Source organism: Prenolepis imparis, unplaced genomic scaffold (genome assembly GCF_030444845.1).
Source record: "Prenolepis imparis isolate NDT839.2.m4 unplaced genomic scaffold, iyPreImpa1.0 SCAF_4, whole genome shotgun sequence".
Lineage (NCBI taxonomy): Eukaryota > Metazoa > Arthropoda > Insecta > Hymenoptera > Formicidae > Prenolepis > Prenolepis imparis.
Window position 1 is genome coordinate 16,852,505 of NW_028141162.1, and position 19,014 is coordinate 16,871,518.

Here is a 19,014-nt window from a genome sequence, read left to right on the forward strand (position 1 = left end):
AGTAATAATGAGAAAGTGATTTTTTCCGAGTCTGGCGATTAATCAGGGATAAAAATTAGCACTGGTCAGCCGATTTCAGTGATTATCCGCCCGATATAAGCGACAATAGTAACGCGACCGAACTCTTTTCTTCCCTGCACGCTTTTATTCCTCGTTCGAATAATTTCGACGAATATCGCGATAATAGCATTAATAATGTTATCATTTCTTACAATTTTTTTTTAATTTTATTTACAAATATTTAAATAATGAATTCTATTGATAAAGTAATAAAATATTATTCGCACACGACGAGCTATGTGAACCTAGCACCCGACTTTTTAATAATTAATATTTTAAAATGGAAAATGTAATAGCATTTTGTTTGTAGTTGTTTGTAGTAACAATAATTTCGTTTGTACTTTTATCAATTAATAAATAAAAAAAAATTTTTGAATAACTTGCACCCGACATTGAGATATCGCGAATCCGTTTGCGCAATCTTCTTTAGAATCATTTCTAGTTGTTTGCACTGATTTTCCTTTCGTTTGTAATCGAGCGATTCAAAAGTTATAAACAATTGTTTATTCGTCCAAGAGCTAACTTTGTCAATTTTTAAGATTTTTCAAATCCGCTTGCGCAGTCTTCTTTAGAATCGTTTGTAGTTGTTTGTAGTGATTTTCCTTTCGTTTGTAGTTGAGCGGTTCAAAAGATATAAACAATTGTTTATTCGTCCATGAGGTAAATTTGTTAATTTTTAAAATTTTTCAAATTCGCTTGCGCAGTCTTCTTTAGAAACGGTTGTAGTTGTTTGTACTGATTTTCCTTTTGTTTGTAGTTGAGCGGTTCAAAAGTTATAAACAATTGTTTATTCGTCTAAGAGGTAAATATGTTTATTTTTAACATTTTTCAAATTCGCTTGCGCAGTCTTCTTTAGAATCGTTTGTAGTTGTTTGTAGTGATTTTCCTTTCGTTTGTAGTTGAGCGGTTCAAATGTTATAAACAAATCATGTAACATTATGTATATATTAGCGTTTCGACAAAATTATTTAACAAATCTCGCTCGAATGAGTCATATTAAATTAGCATATAATGTGCAATATAATGTACATATGCAGTAATAATGAGAAAGTGATTTTTTCCGAGTCTGGCGATTAATCAGGGATAAAAATTAGCACTGGTCAGCCGATTTCAGTGATTATCCGCCCGATATAAGCGACAATAGTAACGCGTCCGAACTCTTTTCTTCCCTGCACACTTTTATTCCTCGTTCGAATAATTTCGACGAATATCGCGATAATAGCATTAATAATGTTATCATTTCTTACAATTTTTTTTAAATTTTATTTACAAATATTTAAATAATAAATTCTATTGATAAAGTAATAAAATATTATCCGCACACGACGAGCAATGTGAACCTAGCACTCGACTTTTTAATAATTAATATTTTAAAACGGAAAATGTAACAGCATTTCGTTTGTAGTAACAATAATTTCGTTTGTACTTTTATCAATTAATAAATAAAAAAAATTTTTAAATGACTTGCACCCGACATTGAGATATCGCGAATCCGCTTGCGCAGTGTTCTTTAGAATCGTTTGTAATTGTTTGTACTGATTTTCCTTTCGTTTGTAGTTGAGCGGTTCAAAAGTTATAAACAATTGTTTATTCGTCCAAGAGCTAACTTTGTCAATTTTTAAGATTTTTTAAATCCGCTTGCGCAGTCTTCTTTAGAATCGTTTGTAGTTGTTCGTAGTGATTTTCCTTTCGTTTGTAGTTGAGCGGTTCAAAAGTTATAAACAATTGTTTATTCGTCCAAGAGCTAACTTTGTCAATTTTTAAGATTTTTTAAATCCGCTTGCGCAGTCTTCTTTAGAATCGTTTGTAGTTGTTTGTAGTGATTTTCCTTTCGTTTGTAGTTGAGCGGTTCAAAAGTTATAAACAATTGTTTATTCATCCAAGAGGTAAATTTGTTAATTTTAAAGATATCGCAAATCCATTTGCGCAGTCTCCTTTAGAATCGTTTGTAGTTGTTTGCAGTGATTTTCCTTTCGTTTGTAGTTGAGCGGTTCAAAAGTTATAAACAATTGTTTATTCGTCCAAGAGCTTACTTTGTCAATTTTTAAGATTTTTTAAATCCGCTTGCGCAGTCTTCTTTAGAATCATTTCTAGTTGTTTGTACTGATTTTCCTTTCGTTTGTAATCGAGCGGTTCAAAAGTTATAAACAATTGTTTATTCAGCCAAGAGGTAAATTTGTTAATTTTAAAGATATCGCAAATCCACTTGCGCAGTCTTCTTTAGAATCGTTTGTAGTTGTTTGTAGTGATTTTCCTTTCGTTTGTAGTTGAGCGGTTCAAAAGTTATAAACAATTGTTTATTCGTCCAAGAGCTAACTTTGTCAATTTTTAAGATTTTTTAAATCCGCTTGCGCCGTTTTCTTTAGAATCATTTCTAGTTGTTTGTACTTATTTTCCTTTCGTTTGTAATCGAGCGGTTCAATAGTTATAAACAATTGTTTATTCGTCCAAGAGCTTACTTTGTCAATTTTTAAGATTTTTTAAATCCGCTTGCGCAGTCTTCTTTAGAATCATTTCTAGTTGTTTGTACTGATTTTCCTTTCGTTTGTAATCGAGCGGTTCAAAAGTTATAAACAATTGTTTATTCATCCAAGAGGTAAATTTGTTAATTTTAAAGATATCGCAAATCCACTTGCGCAGTCTCCTTTAGAATCGTTTGTAGTTGTTTGTAGTGATTTTCCTTTCGTTTGTAGTTGGGCGGTTCAAAAGTTATAAACAATTGTTTATTCGTCCATGAGGTAAATTTGTCAATTTTTAAGATTTTTCAAATCCGCTTGCGCAATCTTCTTTAGAATCGGTTGTAGTTGTTTGTAGTGATTTTCCTTTTGTTTGTAGTTGAGCGGTTCAAAAGTTATAAATAATTGTTTATTCGTCCAAGAGGTTAATTTGTTAATTTTAGAGATATCGCAAATCTACTTGCGCCGTCTTCTTTAGAATCGTTTGTAGTTGTTTGTAGTGATTTTCCTTTCGTTTGTAGTTGAGCGGTTCAAATGTTATAAACAAATCATTTAACATTATGTATATATTAGCGTTTCGACAAAATTATTTAACAAATCTCGCTCGAATGAGTCATATTAAATTAGCATATAATGTGCAATATAATGTACATATGCAGTAATAATGAGAAAGTGATTTTTTCCGAGTCTGGCGATTAATCAGGGATAAAAATTAGCACTGGTCAGCCGATTTCAGTGATTATCCGTCCGATATAAGCGACAATAGTTACGCGTCCGAACTCTTTTCTTCCCTGCACACTTTTATTCCTCGTTCGAATAATTTCGACGAATATCGCGATAATAGCATTAATAATGTTATCATTTCTTACAACAATTTTTTTTTAATTTTATTTACAAATATTTAAATAATAAGTTCTATTGATAAAGTAATAAAATATTATTCGCACACGACGAGCTATGTGAACCTAGCATCCGACTTTTTAATAATTAATATTTTAAAACGGAAAATGTAACAGCATTTCGTTTGTAGTTGTTTGTAGTAACAATAATTTCGTTTGTACTTTTATCAATTAATAAATAAAAAAAATTTTTAAATGACTTGCACCCGACATTGAGATATCGCGAATCCGCTTGCGCAGTGTTCTTTAGAATCGTTTGTAATTGTTTGTACTGATTTTCCTTTCGTTTGTAGTTGAGCGGTTCAAAAGTTATAAACAATTGTTTATTCGTCCAAGAGCTAACTTTGTCAATTTTTAAGATTTTTTAAATCCGCTTGCGCAGTCTTCTTTAGAATCGTTTGTAGTTGTTCGTAGTGATTTTCCTTTCGTTTGTAGTTGAGCGGTTCAAAAGTTATAAACAATTGTTTATTCGTCCAAGAGCTAACTTTGTCAATTTTTAAGATTTTTTAAATCCGCTTGCGCAGTCTTCTTTAGAATCGTTTGTAGTTGTTTGTAGTGATTTTCCTTTCGTTTGTAGTTGAGCGGTTCAAAAGTTATAAACAATTGTTTATTCATCCAAGAGGTAAATTTGTTAATTTTAAAGATATCGCAAATCCATTTGCGCAGTCTCCTTTAGAATCGTTTGTAGTTGTTTGCAGTGATTTTCCTTTCGTTTGTAGTTGAGCGGTTCAAAAATTATAAACAATTGTTTATTCGTCCATGAGGTAAATTTGTTAATTTTTAAAATTTTTCAAATTCGCTTGCGCAGTCTTCTTTAGAATCGTTTGTAATTGTTTGTACTGATTTTCCTTTCGTTTGTAATCGAGCGGTTCAAAAGTTATAAACAATTGTTTATTCGTCCAAGAGCTAACTTTGTCAATTTTTAAGATTTTTTAAATCCGCTTGCGCAGTCTTCTTTAGAATCGTTTGTAGTTGTTCGTAGTGATTTTCCTTTCGTTTGTAGTTGAGCGGTTCAAAAGTTATAAACAATTGTTTATTCGTCCAAGAGCTAACTTTGTCAATTTTTAAGATTTTTTAAATCCGCTTGCGCAGTCTTCTTTAGAATCGTTTGTAGTTGTTTGTAGTGATTTTCCTTTCGTTTGTAGTTGAGCGGTTCAAAAGTTATAAACAATTGTTTATTCATCCAAGAGGTAAATTTGTTAATTTTAAAGATATCGCAAATCCACTTGCGCAGTCTCCTTTAGAATCGTTTGTAGTTGTTTGTAGTGATTTTCCTTTCGTTTGTAGTTGGGCGGTTCAAAAGTTATAAACAATTGTTTATTCGTCCATGAGGTAAATTTGTCAATTTTTAAGATTTTTTAAATCCGCTTGCGCAGTCTTCTTTAGAATCGTTTGTAGTTGTTTGTAGTGATTTTCCTTTCGTTTGTAGTTGAGCGGTTCAAAAGTTATAAACAATTGTTTATTCATCCAAGAGGTAAATTTGTTAATTTTAAAGATATCGCAAATCCATTTGCGCAGTCTCCTTTAGAATCGTTTGTAGTTGTTTGCAGTGATTTTCCTTTCGTTTGTAGTTGAGCGGTTCAAAAGTTATAAACAATTGTTTATTCGTCCATGAGGTAAATTTGTTAATTTTTAAAATTTTTCAAATTCGCTTGCGCAGTCTTCTTTAGAATCGTTTGTAATTGTTTGTACTGATTTTCCTTTCGTTTGTAATCGAGCGGTTCAAAAGTTATAAACAATTGTTTATTCGTCCAAGAGCTAACTTTGTCAATTTTTAAGATTTTTTAAATCCGCTTGCGCAGTCTTCTTTAGAATTGTTTGTAGTTGTTCGTAGTGATTTTCCTTTCGTTTGTAGTTGAGCGGTTCAAAAGTTATAAACAATTGTTTATTCGTCCAAGAGCTAACTTTGTCAATTTTTAAGATTTTTTAAATCCGCTTGCGCAGTCTTCTTTAGAATCGTTTGTAGTTGTTTGTAGTGATTTTCCTTTCGTTTGTAGTTGAGCGGTTCAAAAGTTATAAACAATTGTTTATTCATCCAAGAGGTAAATTTGTTAATTTTAAAGATATCGCAAATCCACTTGCGCAGTCTCCTTTAGAATCGTTTGTAGTTGTTTGTAGTGATTTTCCTTTCGTTTGTAGTTGAGCGGTTCAAAAGTTATAAACAAATCATTTAACATTATGTATATATTAGCGTTTCGACAAAATTATTTAACAAATCTCGCTCGAATGAGTCATATTAAATTAGCATATAATGTGCAATATAATGTACATATGCAGTAATAATGAGAAAGTGATTTTTTCCGAGTCTGGCGATTAATCAGGGATAAAAATTAGCACTGGTCAGCCGATTTCAGTGATTATCCGCCCGATATAAGCGACAATAGTAACGCGACCGAACTCTTTTCTTCCCTGCACGCTTTTATTCCTCGTTCGAATAATTTCGACGAATATCGCGATAATAGCATTAATAATGTTATCATTTCTTACAATTTTTTTTTAATTTTATTTACAAATATTTAAATAATGAATTCTATTGATAAAGTAATAAAATATTATTCGCACACGACGAGCTATGTGAACCTAGCACCCGACTTTTTAATAATTAATATTTTAAAATGGAAAATGTAATAGCATTTTGTTTGTAGTTGTTTGTAGTAACAATAATTTCGTTTGTACTTTTATCAATTAATAAATAAAAAAAAATTTTTGAATAACTTGCACCCGACATTGAGATATCGCGAATCCGTTTGCGCAATCTTCTTTAGAATCATTTCTAGTTGTTTGCACTGATTTTCCTTTCGTTTGTAATCGAGCGATTCAAAAGTTATAAACAATTGTTTATTCGTCCAAGAGCTAACTTTGTCAATTTTTAAGATTTTTCAAATCCGCTTGCGCAGTCTTCTTTAGAATCATTTCTAGTTGTTTGTACTGATTTTCCTTTCGTTTGTAATCGAGCGGTTCAAAAGTTATAAACAATTGTTTATTCATCCAAGAGGTAAATTTGTTAATTTTAAAGATATCGCAAATCCACTTGCGCAGTCTCCTTTAGAATCGTTTGTAGTTGTTTGTAGTGATTTTCCTTTCGTTTGTAGTTGGGCGGTTCAAAAGTTATAAACAATTGTTTATTCATCCAAAAGGTAAATTTGTTAATTTTAAAGATATCGCAAATCCATTTGCGCAGTCTCCTTTAGAATCGTTTGTAGTTGTTTGTAGTGATTTTCCTTTCGTTTGTAGTTGAGCGGTTCAAAAGTTATAAACAATTGTTTATTCGTCCAAGAGCTAACTTTGTCAATTTTTAAGATTTTTTAAATCCGCTTGAGCAGTCTCCTTTAGAATCGTTTGTAGTTGTTTGTAGTGATTTTCCTTTCGTTTGTAGTTGAGCGGTTCAAAAGTTATAAACAAATCATTTAACATTATGTATATATTAGCGTTTCGACAAAATTATTTAACAAATCTCGCTCGAATGAGTCATATTAAATTAGCATATAATGTGCAATATAATGTACATATGCAGTAATAATGAGAAAGTGATTTTTTCCGAGTCTGGCGATTAATCAGGGATAAAAATAAGCACTGGTCAGCCGATTTCAGTGATTATCCGCCCGATATAAGCGACAATAGTAACGCGACCGAACTCTTTTCTTCCCTGCACGCTTTTATTCCTCGTTCGAATAATTTCGACGAAAATTTCGATAATAGCATTAATAATGTTATCATTTCTTACAATTTTTTTTTAATTTTATTTACAAATATTTAAATAATGAATTCTATTGATAAAGTAATAAAATATTATTCGCACACGACGAGCTATGTGAACCTAGCACCCGACTTTTTAATAATTAATATTTTAAAATGGAAAATGTAATAGCATTTTGTTTGTAGTTGTTTGTAGTAACAATAATTTCGTTTGTACTTTTATCAATTAATAAATAAAAAAAAATTTTTGAATAACTTGCACCCGACATTGAGATATCGCGAATCCGTTTGCGCAATCTTCTTTAGAATCATTTCTAGTTGTTTGCACTGATTTTCCTTTCGTTTGTAATCGAGCGATTCAAAAGTTATAAACAATTGTTTATTCGTCCAAGAGCTAACTTTGTCAATTTTTAAGATTTTTCAAATCCGCTTGCGCAGTCTTCTTTAGAATCATTTCTAGTTGTTTGTACTGATTTTCCTTTCGTTTGTAATCGAGCGGTTCAAAAGTTATAAACAATTGTTTATTCATCCAAGAGGTAAATTTGTTAATTTTAGAGATATCGCAAATCCACTTGCGCAGTCTCCTTTAGAATCGTTTGTAGTTGTTTGTAGTGATTTTCCTTTCGTTTGTAGTTGGGCGGTTCAAAAGTTATAAACAATTGTTTATTCATCCAAAAGGTAAATTTGTTAATTTTAAAGATATCGCAAATCCATTTGCGCAGTCTCCTTTAGAATCGTTTGTAGTTGTTTGTAGTGATTTTCCTTTCGTTTGTAGTTGAGCGGTTCAAAAGTTATAAACAATTGTTTATTCGTCCAAGAGCTAACTTTGTCAATTTTTAAGATTTTTTAAATCCGCTTGAGCAGTCTCCTTTAGAATCGTTTGTAGTTGTTTGTAGTGATTTTCCTTTCGTTTGTAGTTGAGCGGTTCAAAAGTTATAAACAAATCATTTAACATTATGTATATATTAGCGTTTCGACAAAATTATTTAACAAATCTCGCTCGAATGAGTCATATTAAATTAGCATATAATGTGCAATATAATGTACATATGCAGTAATAATGAGAAAGTGATTTTTTCCGAGTCTGGCGATTAATCAGGGATAAAAATTAGCACTGGTCAGCCGATTTCAGTGATTATCCGCCCGATATAAGCGACAATAGTAACGCGACCGAACTCTTTTCTTCCCTGCACGCTTTTATTCCTCGTTCGAATAATTTCGACGAAAATTTCGATAATAGCATTAATAATGTTATCATTTCTTACAATTTTTTTTTAATTTTATTTACAAATATTTAAATAATGAATTCTATTGATAAAGTAATAAAATATTATTCGCACACGACGAGCTATGTGAACCTAGCACCCGACTTTTTAATAATTAATATTTTAAAATGGAAAATGTAATAGCATTTTGTTTGTAGTTGTTTGTAGTAACAATAATTTCGTTTGTACTTTTATCAATTAATAAATAAAAAAAATTTTTTAAATAACTTGCACCCGACATTGAGATATCGCGAATCCGCTTGCGCAATCTTCTTTAGAATCATTTCTAGTTGTTTGTATTGATTATCCTTTCGTTTGTAATCGAGCGGTTCAAAAGTTATAAACAATTGTTTATTCGTCCAAGAGCTTACTTTGTCAATTTTTAAGATTTTTTAAATCCGCTTGCGCAGTCTTCTTTAGAATCATTTCTAGTTGTTTGTACTGATTTTCCTTTCGTTTGTAATCGAGCGGTTCAAAAGTTATAAACAATTGTTTATTCAGCCAAGAGGTAAATTTGTTAATTTTAAAGATATCGCAAATCCACTTGCGCAGTCTTCTTTAGAATCGTTTGTAGTTGTTTGTAGTGATTTTCCTTTCGTTTGTAGTTGAGCGGTTCAAAAGTTATAAACAATTGTTTATTCGTCCAAGAGCTAACTTTGTCAATTTTTAAGATTTTTTAAATCCGCTTGCGCCGTTTTCTTTAGAATCATTTCTAGTTGTTTGTACTTATTTTCCTTTCGTTTGTAATCGAGCGGTTCAATAGTTATAAACAATTGTTTATTCGTCCAAGAGCTTACTTTGTCAATTTTTAAGATTTTTTAAATCCGCTTGCGCAGTCTTCTTTAGAATCATTTCTAGTTGTTTGTACTGATTTTCCTTTCGTTTGTAATCGAGCGGTTCAAAAGTTATAAACAATTGTTTATTCATCCAAGAGGTAAATTTGTTAATTTTAAAGATATCGCAAATCCACTTGCGCAGTCTCCTTTAGAATCGTTTGTAGTTGTTTGTAGTGATTTTCCTTTCGTTTGTAGTTGGGCGGTTCAAAAGTTATAAACAATTGTTTATTCGTCCATGAGGTAAATTTGTCAATTTTTAAGATTTTTCAAATCCGCTTGCGCAATCTTCTTTAGAATCGGTTGTAGTTGTTTGTAGTGATTTTCCTTTTGTTTGTAGTTGAGCGGTTCAAAAGTTATAAATAATTGTTTATTCGTCCAAGAGGTTAATTTGTTAATTTTAGAGATATCGCAAATCTACTTGCGCCGTCTTCTTTAGAATCGTTTGTAGTTGTTTGTAGTGATTTTCCTTTCGTTTGTAGTTGAGCGGTTCAAATGTTATAAACAAATCATTTAACATTATGTATATATTAGCGTTTCGACAAAATTATTTAACAAATCTCGCTCGAATGAGTCATATTAAATTAGCATATAATGTGCAATATAATGTACATATGCAGTAATAATGAGAAAGTGATTTTTTCCGAGTCTGGCGATTAATCAGGGATAAAAATTAGCACTGGTCAGCCGATTTCAGTGATTATCCGTCCGATATAAGCGACAATAGTTACGCGTCCGAACTCTTTTCTTCCCTGCACACTTTTATTCCTCGTTCGAATAATTTCGACGAATATCGCGATAATAGCATTAATAATGTTATCATTTCTTACAACAATTTTTTTTTAATTTTATTTACAAATATTTAAATAATAAGTTCTATTGATAAAGTAATAAAATATTATTCGCACACGACGAGCTATGTGAACCTAGCATCCGACTTTTTAATAATTAATATTTTAAAACGGAAAATGTAACAGCATTTCGTTTGTAGTTGTTTGTAGTAACAATAATTTCGTTTGTACTTTTATCAATTAATAAATAAAAAAAATTTTTAAATGACTTGCACCCGACATTGAGATATCGCGAATCCGCTTGTGCAGTCTTCTTTAGAATCGTTTCTAGTTGTTTGTAGTGATTTTCCTTTCGTTTGTAGTTGAGCGGTTCAAAAGTTATAAACATTTGTTTATTCGTCCATGAGGTAAATTTCTTAATTTTTAAAATTTTTCAAATTCGCTTGCGCAGTCTTCTTTAGAATCGGTTGTAGTTGTTTGTAGTGATTTTCCTTTTGTTTGTAGTTGAGCGGTTCAAAAGTTATAAATAACAATGTTGGGTGCGAGTCATTTAAAAAATTTCTTTTATTTATGAATTGATAAAACTACTAATGAAATTATTGTTACTCCAAACAGCTACGATATGCTATCATTTTCCGTTTTAAAAAATTAATTTTTAAAAATTCGGGTGTTATGTTCACATAGCTACTTATTACAACAAAATATTACATTAAATTTATTATTATGCCACTTTCATTGTGTCGATGATTCGTGTAATTGTTATTTTAATCGAGTATGTATAATATAATATATAATATGTAATAAAAAAAAATAAAATCATTTAAAATTTTTAAATAATTATTTGCTACTTTCTATGGTTTGTTTTCAGGAAGAAATGTACATTTAAAGTTAAACATTATTGTCATATTATATTACAATAAACATGCCATTATCTGTATTAATTATCTGTATTAATTTTATTAGAATAAATACATGAATCTCTTAAAAGAATTTTAGATATATAATGTAAATAAATCTTATTAAAATAACTATATATTTTTTAAATTATTACAATATTATTTTAGACTATGTGCGAAATATCATCTTATCTGCATAATAAGATAATATATGTATAATTCAGATTCTCGCGATAACTCGTATGGCGAAAATATAATTTTTTCTATCAATTTATTCATTACATCATATAATAATTATTATTTATTATTTAGAGTAGAGACTCTTAAATAAGAGTCTCTACAGTATTGATTATTTTACTGATTTTCTTTCGTCAAAAATAGTGAAAACAATCAGAAATATTAAAAATTTCTCTATCATCTGCAAATACTATACAATAAAATACATTTCTCTCTATCTGATCGCAATTTTTAGCCAAAATCAACTCCAGATTCTTATTTGAGGATCTATATAATTTCAGGACATGCTGAACGATTCTTCGGAAGATATTCGCATTCCCATAAAAGCAGCCGAGTAATTCCCTTTGCCTGTATCATCGAATACGACTTGATCGTCGACGACCCATCGACTGTAGCGAATTTCCGAGATGATATGAAAACCCAATTTCAACGCAAGCGATTGACTGCGACCTGATGTGAAAATGCCACCGATGGCCGTCATATTCAGCGTGGATGCGACTTGAATGCAAGCGTTCAAGAGGGCCGCACCGACATCCTTTTGTTGATAAGACGGATGAACGCAAAGGATATGGACTCGAAAGTAAGTATCGCATTCGAGCTCTTTATACGCATTTGTCTGTTTTATTAAAGCGCCGATTAAACCCATAATTTTCTCCAAGGCCTTTCCCTCGAAATTCTAGATCAAACATTTAAAATATATATTATCAGATAGTGTCTCAGAGTCATCACATCATCTGCTAATGACAGACACTTGAGATTATTTTTCTTCAGCATAAACATCAATGTATCAATAATTTTCGAGTCATAAGCTTGTCATAAGATTAAAAAAAAACTTTTTGCAAACTAAACTTTATAGAGTTAAAAGTTTGCCAAAGCTATATATTTTTCAATTAATTTTATAGGTAGAATTTTAATTTAAGGCTTAATTATAAAGATATATGATAGCAACAATTGAAAATTTGCATAAGAAAATGATCTCTCTTGACATTTTCATTGAAAAATCGTTCCCAAATGTCTTAAGAATCTGTCAGATAATTTAATGACCCTGGAACAACTTGTGTCTAATATAGTTAAATGTAATACAAATATAATATTAATTAAATATAAATATAAATATAATATAAATATAATATAATATCTATATTATAATTAATGTTAAATATGCTGAATTAAATTTAAACTTTTCTCTATTTAATGTAACAACTTATAATACTTATATAGTATCTATTTATATAAAATATTAGTTTATATAAATAAAAATAACAACATATTAAACAACGTATGTTAATGTTGATATTCGGTCTTGTCAGTTAGAGTTATATCAAATTTTATATCTTAAACACACATTCTATGTATCTATTTTTATATAATAACAGCGCACTTACTTGCACTCGATCATAAATATCGGATTTATCTGGATCACTCTTAACTCTTGCAACGGCGACTCCAACGATACGTCCTGATGCTAAACTGAGCGCTACCAAGCTGGTGGTGTCTTTCATCCACGTTTTTACAAGATCGAGATATACGTTTACGGATTTTTGATCTTCCAGTAAGGACATCGCTTTACACATGGGCTCTTCTCGAAAGAAATGATGCTGCACAAGGAAATCAACTTTTATTTTCGTAATAATTAGGAGAGATTACTGTATATTCCTATTCTCTACTAAATTTAATTATTGCTAAAGTGAGGCGCGATATTGAGACGAAATCGCTAATTAATTTAATGTTTTATGCATTGCACAAAATAATGCATCTCTACACTCAAGATTGAACAATCATTCTAATTTACGTTACTTTGGCAAAAATGCAAATACTCGTTAAATAGAATATATTCACGATTTTTAGCTGAAGGATTTGCAGGAATAAAAGCATTATTTATAATATATTAATAAAAAAGCATTATTTATTAATAAAAAATTCGATTAATTAATCCCGTCAAATTGTCACACGTGTTTATTTTATACATCCTTTCTCCTTCGCATTGCTAAACTTTTATCAGACGCAGAGCTTCCTCGTACTGAGCCTCTTTAAGATCCTGTATTTTGCATATCGCCGACGAATCCCACTCTAGAGAAGCGTACATCCTCGCTTCCATCTCGACTGTAAATTTGTCTTTCTTCTCTTTATTCATGATCATTCTTTACTTAGCGTTGCAATATTTGATATTTTAATTTCTTAATAACAATTATTATTAACTGTGTGTAAAATGAGAGATGTCATTCAGTGTCAACTGAAGAAAGTATCTTCAAATGTCTTCCGTCAACTTGCAATTTGAAGTGAGGTGAAATATTCGCAGTCATATTCTTTTTTCTTTTTATTAATTTTATATTTTTTTATTTTATTATAAATATAAAATATAAATATAAATAGAGAGTATATAAATGAATATTTAATCGTATATTAAACGGGATAACATTTTAATAAAGGCCAAACAATGGCTAAATTTTTTTAAACATTCTTACGTCATTAATAACATATCAAAATCAATAGTGTTAAGTTGCTTTTTGGCATATATAACATATTGAATATGTATCCTTCTTTATAAGTAAATATTATAATTATTATAAGCATATAAAATAAAAAATATTGAAAGAATTGATACTTATAAGGAATCTAATTTTGTATCCGAACAAATCACAATAGTTGGAAAAAGATTTCTATATTTTTTTTCCTATTTACTTATTTTTATATGATTTCTTATGCCGAGTGATTGCTGTCATGATAAATCACAGATAACATCACATCTAAGGAAATATATTAAAATTTTGAAAAATTGATTTTACTTTTCTTAAATTTTCTTAAATGTCTATAATATAAAAAATGAACTGTTATATGAGATTTCAACATAAACAAAGAAACAAGTATTTATAATCTGCAATACGCAGGTCATATGCATTACGCGATTCAATCTTTTGATTTGAGTTGACATGCATTATATTTTATGCGCGATGTACTCTATAAGTCATTGTTAAAAATTCAGCGGCGAATAAAATAATCGTTTATCGTGAAATAGTCATTTAAATTTAATGTGTGCATGTACTAATATATAAATAATTAAATATATCAATTTTTGAAACTGAATAAAAAAACTTGTATTTTTTACAGTTGCCAACAGGGAAATAGCAAGCTGAAATATGTGTCCGGAGGAAGCTCTTACCTCTGTTGCTTTCTATTGTGATTAACTGCTCGAAAGTGCGCATGCGTGGCTTACTTTGGCCCATAGACATAAGCCGTGTTCCGAAATTCACTGCCAGTACTAAAAATCTATAATATATATGACGTGAACTATAGATTTCCAGAACTCGCAGTCAGTTTTGGAACACAGCCATAGTATATCTATAAAAGAGAGCGACAAAGAGGCAACTATTTTCTATCTCCTTTCTCCGGACTCCGGACATGCTTTTCTTTAGGGGTCAATAGGCATTTCCCTTCCATCTATATATGTCCTAAAGAATGGTCATCTTTAGTCTACAAAGAATCGAACGAGAGGACGGTTCTAGGCCTGAAAATTATACGAAAGAATCTCAGGCCGAGTGAGAAGATATACCAAGAAGAACAAAATAATTTCACATTTTTCTCAATTAACATCGCAAAATTACACCTTATAGCAACGCTAATTAACATTACGCGAACGAAACTACAATCGACAAATATTATTGCAATCAAAGCTGTTAAATAAAATATTTGCGAATTTCGTAAAACACAGTTTTGTCTCCGCTCGTGCTATTTTATAACTTAAACAGGATGGAACACGAGGAGATAAATGAGGATAAGGCAAGAGAAGTTGGTAAGTTTAAAAATTATTTTATAAAATTGTGTAATTAATTGAGTAAATTTATCGAAAATATAATCTGAAATATATCTTGTGAAAATGTTTATTTATTTATTTATAATTTTATATATTTTTCTTTCGATGAAATTTAATAGCTATGATTTGACAAGTCTTGCAATTATGTTGACTTACGTATTTTTTTTTTTTTTTAATCTTCATCAATTATAATTTAGTTAATCGTACAACGTTTTATATATATGCATAATAAGTTTAAATTTAAAGTATGATTTTGTCAGCTTTTACGGCAGAAAGAAAATGCATTAGAATTTTAGATATATTCATTGCAGAATGTATTTTTTTTACTGTTTTACACATTATATATTACTTTCAAGTTTCATAAATATAAAATCCATCGATCTCAAGTTTTGCATTAATGGTATCTTTTAAAATGTAAGTGAAATATTGTATCTTAAATTCGTAATGTATATATTTTAACGTAGTCATGTTATTAAACATTAAATTCGTTTATGCATTCAACCATGTTTAAATGTAATCATGTTGTTAAACGTTTGTAACATTACATCAATTATTTTCCTTTTTCCGACTGTCTTTATATGTATATTATTGATTCTGTCATATTTTGATATTAAGATTAAATATGAGTTATAACAAAGTCTTACTTTACGCGTTTAAATTAATTGTCAAATAAATTTCAATACATTATATGCTTTTGATTTTATTATATGTATATAATTATATGTATTGTTAATTTATGAGATGTTTCCATAAATTATTATCGTAATTTATCATAATTGCATTACTAGCATTGTCTAACATACATATCTTTGTTTTGAATTTGATTTTTTACTTATTTGTTTATTCTATTTGTTAGAAACTACAATGAAAGAAGCGCGTTTCCGTTTCACCGTCGAATGTCTGGAAAAAGTTATGAAAGTCAATCCGAATGAAAATTTAGTCTTCAGTCCGCTTTGCATATATGATGGACTCTTCCTAACATATTTAATGATAATGAAGAGTAAATTTCGGGATCGACTATAAGAGATTCTTTTTATATCAAAGTACAAAAAACAAGATTTTTTAAATTTCAGCAAATATCTATTGAAACAAAAGGTAAATATTCCTGACGATTTTCGCAGTAGATGATATATATTCTATATGGAATAAAGTCAAAATTTGCAGTCGATGTATAAAATAACATGTAAAAATAATTGTGTAATGTAAGCTTCGCCAATCTAATAGATTAATAAAGGGTAAATTGCGTTGATAAAAATGAGAGATTTTTTGGCGAAATCAAAAGTCAACGCTTTGTTGCAACTTGAATTTGTCAGTGAGCAGTTTCTTTAATGATAGATTCTTTAATAAAATTCAAAAACTTTTTTTATCGAGAAATCTTTATATTTTTGACTTTTTTTATATTGATTAATTGAAATAAAATAACCTGGCAAATTTTATAAATATAGCCACATATAAATACAATACTTGCAAGATTAAGGACTTGAGTAAAGCAATTTATAAATGATTGGTATCTGTTGTCTATTAAGGAATAAATGTCTTACAAATATTAATTTGATATTTTTGATTCCAGAAAGGGATGGTTGATTTGAATAGTGGCAGTCGTTATGTTGCATGTTGGACTAAAACTAAATATAACTTAGGTTATTTAAATGATGCATTATTTTGGTTCTTTGGCTTTTCAATCTGGTTCATTTGCTTTCATGGACATGGGTCGCCACATATAAATACGGATATTTCTGAATTAAATACGATTAATCAATTATTAAGCCGTTTATATAGCAGCATGGATTATCCCGTGTTATTACCTGAGAACGAACAAAATGATGATATTATTTTGATTACTTCTCTCATTACCCATCTCACTTCAACCCGTTCAGCTGGCGTATTAAATGGAATTATGAACAATCATATTATTAGCTGTGAGCACATCATATTTTCATTTAATTTAACTTACATATTATAAACCTTTTTATAATATAATTTTTTTGATGTATAATATATAAATGCTAAACAAATCATATTATATGTTTTATAAAGAAAGTACCACTTAAATTTTATTTTCAATAAACGTCGATTCGAGTATTTAATATAAGTTTAAATTTATATGTCGGAAGTTATGCCGCCTCAAACAAAATATTAAGTGCTTTGCACTCAAAAGTAATCTATTACCATGTAATGAAATAGATGTTCGATGCTTAGCAGCTGCTATAAGAAATTTGTCGCGGTGCTATTTGTCAAAGATACTTAGTTGGTACCCGAATATCCATACATTAATAAAAAAGTTAATATATATGAATTGAAATGTTAAATGTGATAGAAGAGTTAATTTTTAAAATAAATAAAATTAATAGTAAATGTTTCTTTCGAAATTGTTAAAGATATAATTTTGATTTTCACAGTTTTAAAAATTATTTCATTTTTAAGTGTCCAACGTTGATCAAAATAAGTTTACGTAAAAAATTTTTTATTTAGAATGTGAAATTTTTCATTAAGGATAGAAAATATTATGGATTTTCAAAAATGTATGATATCTTATACGGAAAAAACAAATATGTATATTTCATTTATCTTGACCATTTTATGTAATTTTCTATATTATTAACGTTTTTTTTTTTAGACTTCTATGAGGAATTGAGCATGCACGTGAGCGACATATCGTATGATGATGATAAAACGTCGCTGTTTGTGTTCGTACCTGCTTCGTTAACCTCAGGTAGATGGATGATCAATGAGAATATTAGCCACACTGACCTTTTAAATTTGACTAAACGATTGTCGAGCAGCGATGGACTCTATAAATTGCGCAATCTGCTAAGAGATAGTAGAACAACGAACTTAAATCGTGTTACACCTGACTCTTCTTTTTCGCACTTCAAAATTGAAAGAAATCTGACAATCCGCGAGCTGCTGAAAGCATATGGCGACGAAGAATTGCTCACGTCTGAGATCTATCAAGCTGGGCGTGATGAATCGGGGCAGAACTTCAGTGTGCACATCGGCAAAGCTGTACACCGTACTCATATCAATATCAGATGGAATATCAGGATGTCGGACGTACAAGCGATGACTGTGATTAACGGAGAGTCCTCTCCGGACAACAATATAGTCGACGTAAATTGCAACCGTCCGTTTGTTTGGTTGGTCTATGACACAAAATATCAGGAAATCATGTTTGTCGGCACTTGCACAAATGCTGAGACCGTTTCGCAAATTGTACCAAAGGATATAGGTCAGTCATCTCAAACACACGATCCGCGGGACGCATGCGGTCCGCTAACGAAAAAGCTGCGGCTCGCCGAAACCTCTTAAAAATAGTGTGGACAAAACAAGATTTGAAGAAATGGATCCTTTGAAAAAATATGTTTTTAAAAAAATGGTATTTTATTAATTATTTAAATATTAAAAGAATGCAACCCTCAGTTAAAAATAGCAATAGTTTAAAATAGTTTATGTGGCCCATGATGCAAAACGAGTTTGACATTACCAATAGGTAGATAGATATTACCAATATTACCAATATTACCAATAGGTAGATAGATATTACCAATAAGTTTAGAGAAGTACACAAATTAGTTATACATTATGAAACGATTGATGTAACAGATTCGTAGTTGCGTTATGATATGTAATTGTCGAAGCTATCGCATTTTCTCTTACATGATTCAACCTTTTGACGATTTGAGTTTACATGCATTATATTTTGTGCTCGATATATGAGTGTAACTTCCGTTAAAAATTCAGAGGCCAATGAAATAATCGTTTATCGTAAAATCATTTATATATTTAATGTGTGCATGTACTAATATAGAAATTTTTAAATATACGAATTTTTTAAATTGAATAAAAAGCATGTCCTGCACATTTAAATTTGCCGTCTTTTTACAAATATAGAATGCATATTTATTTTGTCTTACAATTAGTACAAGAACGTGTATATATAGTTAAAAAAAACAAAATTAAATAAATCGTTCTATTTTTTCATAACTATTACTAAGATTTCATAACATCTTTCTTTTTAAATAAATAAAAACAAACATATATTTAAGTCTCGCTTAAAACCAAAATGACGT

At 29.8% G+C, this 19,014-nt stretch overlaps 1 protein-coding gene across 1 annotated transcript; it reads right to left on the minus strand.

The window, feature by feature from the left end:
• Nucleotides 1-11,410: 11,410 nt before the first annotated feature.
• On the minus strand, nt 11,411-13,267 carry LOC145935206 (uncharacterized). The gene is made up of 3 exons (XM_083036324.1): nt 13,127-13,267; nt 12,519-12,731; nt 11,411-11,809 (listed from the first exon to the last, which is right to left on the minus strand). Exons 1-3 carry the CDS (start codon nt 13,265-13,267, stop codon nt 11,411-11,413), a joined length of 753 nt encoding a protein of 250 aa, XP_082892450.1.
• Between the last annotated feature and the right edge of the window lie 5,747 nt (nt 13,268-19,014).

Coding starts and splice junctions, on each gene's coding strand:
- LOC145935206 (XM_083036324.1), bottom strand. CDS start 13,267: ATGAATAAAGAGAAGAAAGACAAATTTACAGTCGAGATGGAAGCGAGG. Junction 12,732..13,126: donor AAGCTCTGCGTCTGATAAAA/GTTTAGCAATGC, acceptor TTCCTTGTGCAG/CATCATTTCTTTCGAGAAGA. Junction 11,810..12,518: donor ATATTTATGATCGAGTGCAA/GTAAGTGCGCTG, acceptor TGTTTGATCTAG/AATTTCGAGGGAAAGGCCTT.